This window comes from Eimeria mitis, genomic scaffold, assembly GCF_000499745.2.
Source record: "Eimeria mitis Houghton genomic scaffold, Emh_scaff71, whole genome shotgun sequence".
NCBI classification, from domain to species: domain Eukaryota; phylum Apicomplexa; class Conoidasida; order Eucoccidiorida; family Eimeriidae; genus Eimeria; species Eimeria mitis.
This window is the reverse complement of record NW_013575165.1, coordinates 21,780-23,549: the sequence shown is the minus strand read 5'-3', so window position 1 is coordinate 23,549 and position 1,770 is coordinate 21,780. Positions and strand designations below refer to the sequence as shown.

General features: G+C 42.0%; 1 protein-coding gene across 1 annotated transcript; it reads left to right on the top strand.

Moving 5' to 3' along the window:
• Positions 1-1,121: 1,121 nt before the first annotated feature.
• On the top strand, positions 1,122-1,705 carry EMH_0062570 (uncharacterized protein; the record flags this gene model as incomplete). The annotated part of the gene is made up of 2 exons (XM_013501554.1): positions 1,122-1,546; positions 1,681-1,705. The coding sequence occupies 2 exons, from the start codon at positions 1,122-1,124 to the stop codon at positions 1,703-1,705; spliced, it is 450 nt and encodes a 149-aa protein (XP_013357008.1).
• Positions 1,706-1,770: the final 65 nt, after the last annotated feature.

Below are 1,770 nucleotides of genomic sequence, written 5' to 3'. Positions count from 1 at the left end.
ATATATATATATATATATATATATATATATATATATATATATATATATATACATATATATATAAACTAGTTTCATACGTAGTTGCGGCTATGGTAGTGCTGGTGCGAGTGTTAAACAAAATGAGAAGAAACGGAGTTAAAGTGAAAACGTCACTGGCAGGGCAACTGGTGTAAGCGGCAAACATTTGTTATTTTTTCATCTTTTATTTCTAAAAAATAATCATACAATGCATATCCGCGGAATAAACAATTGTCTAACGTATTTTAGTTGAATAAGCAACTGCTTTCTATTTACGGTTTCACTTCAGCTGAACGCCGCGTTGCTTCGACGCTGCTGGGCGAGTTCAGACCCTGACGGCTGCGCGTGTAGAAAAACTTTAATTTTTAGTTAAAAAATGCAACTAAATAAGAGCATTTGTGTTTGGTTTTTGCCTTTCACTGAACCCAGGGCTGCGCTTGTGGAGGAATCCGCCGTCTAAATGGGAGAAAATGCACCTACATTACATTATTTATACAGTTTTTAATTGTCTATTCTTTTACTGAATAGCATATGAAACTGGTGTTGGTGCTATCACCACCGGACCACCTGTGTAGGCGCCGACAGTACGCAGAGTATAAGAGAAACACCGACGTGAATACGCCCCCTACGAGGCAAACACAGATCTTAAACCCCGTATATATATTAAATAAACAATTTAAAATGATTAATATCCGGCGAAACAAAAGCATGAAACAGCACATGGCAGACAAACACAGTAGGCCGGCGGCGGCGCCTCCATCGCTCGTTGGGGTCCGGTGGACCTTTTTGTCCTCTTTTGGTTTCAACAAGTGCCGATTAAAATTCTTTCTTGAAACATATTCAACTTATATTTTTAAGTGTTAATTTTAAAAAATATATTTCACTATTCGGAGGGAGAAGGCAGTGCGTATGCCGCTCTGGCTCAACGCCATCGGCACGGAGAACGTGAATCAACGCCGAGCCAGTGTCAGCTGTCTCGATACGCCGGCAAGCGATATGCTGGAAACGAGACACAAATGATATTCATTTTTGTTTGAATATAATTTTAATTGAATATCATCAACGGGAAATAGTCCAAAAGGGGAAAGCAGAAGCTGAACGCCATGAAACTGCAGGCGCTGCCGCTTCTCGCCGCCGTGGCGCTGGGAGCACTTTCCCTTCTTTTGCCGGTTTCTTCTCTTCAGATGAGAAGAAAACCTTTTTATAATTCTCAGCAGACGTTTATCAATCAAGAGGACGACAGAAGGCTGCAGGATTCCGCTGATTCAGAAAACACCGCTGCGGTGTATGCGCAGCTCCAGCCGCCGGCAACCAACGAAACCGCAGGAGAACGCGTCATAAATGTTGCAGATGAACACCAAAATGAAAGTCTTGTTCAGCTTTTTGGCACCAGTAAATATGTTAAGAAGCTTAAGGAGGAATACAAAGAGCTCAAGAAGCGATATAAGAAGTTGCATTCAAGTAACGACTACAAAAAATTCAAATACGAGACGATGATAACTGCACTACAACGGGCACTAGGGCTCCCGTAAGTCTTTTTAATACCCCTAAACATCTTACTCTTTGTTTAAGAATATTTTCTTAGCTTGTTGCGTGTGTTTACAGCTCAACCGCAGCAGCTCGTTTCTGCTTCTCTTTGCTCTGTGCTTGTTGAATTTTCAGGGTCACTCACCGCACTCGTCTTTGAATCAGCTTCACCAACTTTACCCGGCTCACGGCTTGTTGACGCCTCACAAGCTGCTGGCCGCTCTA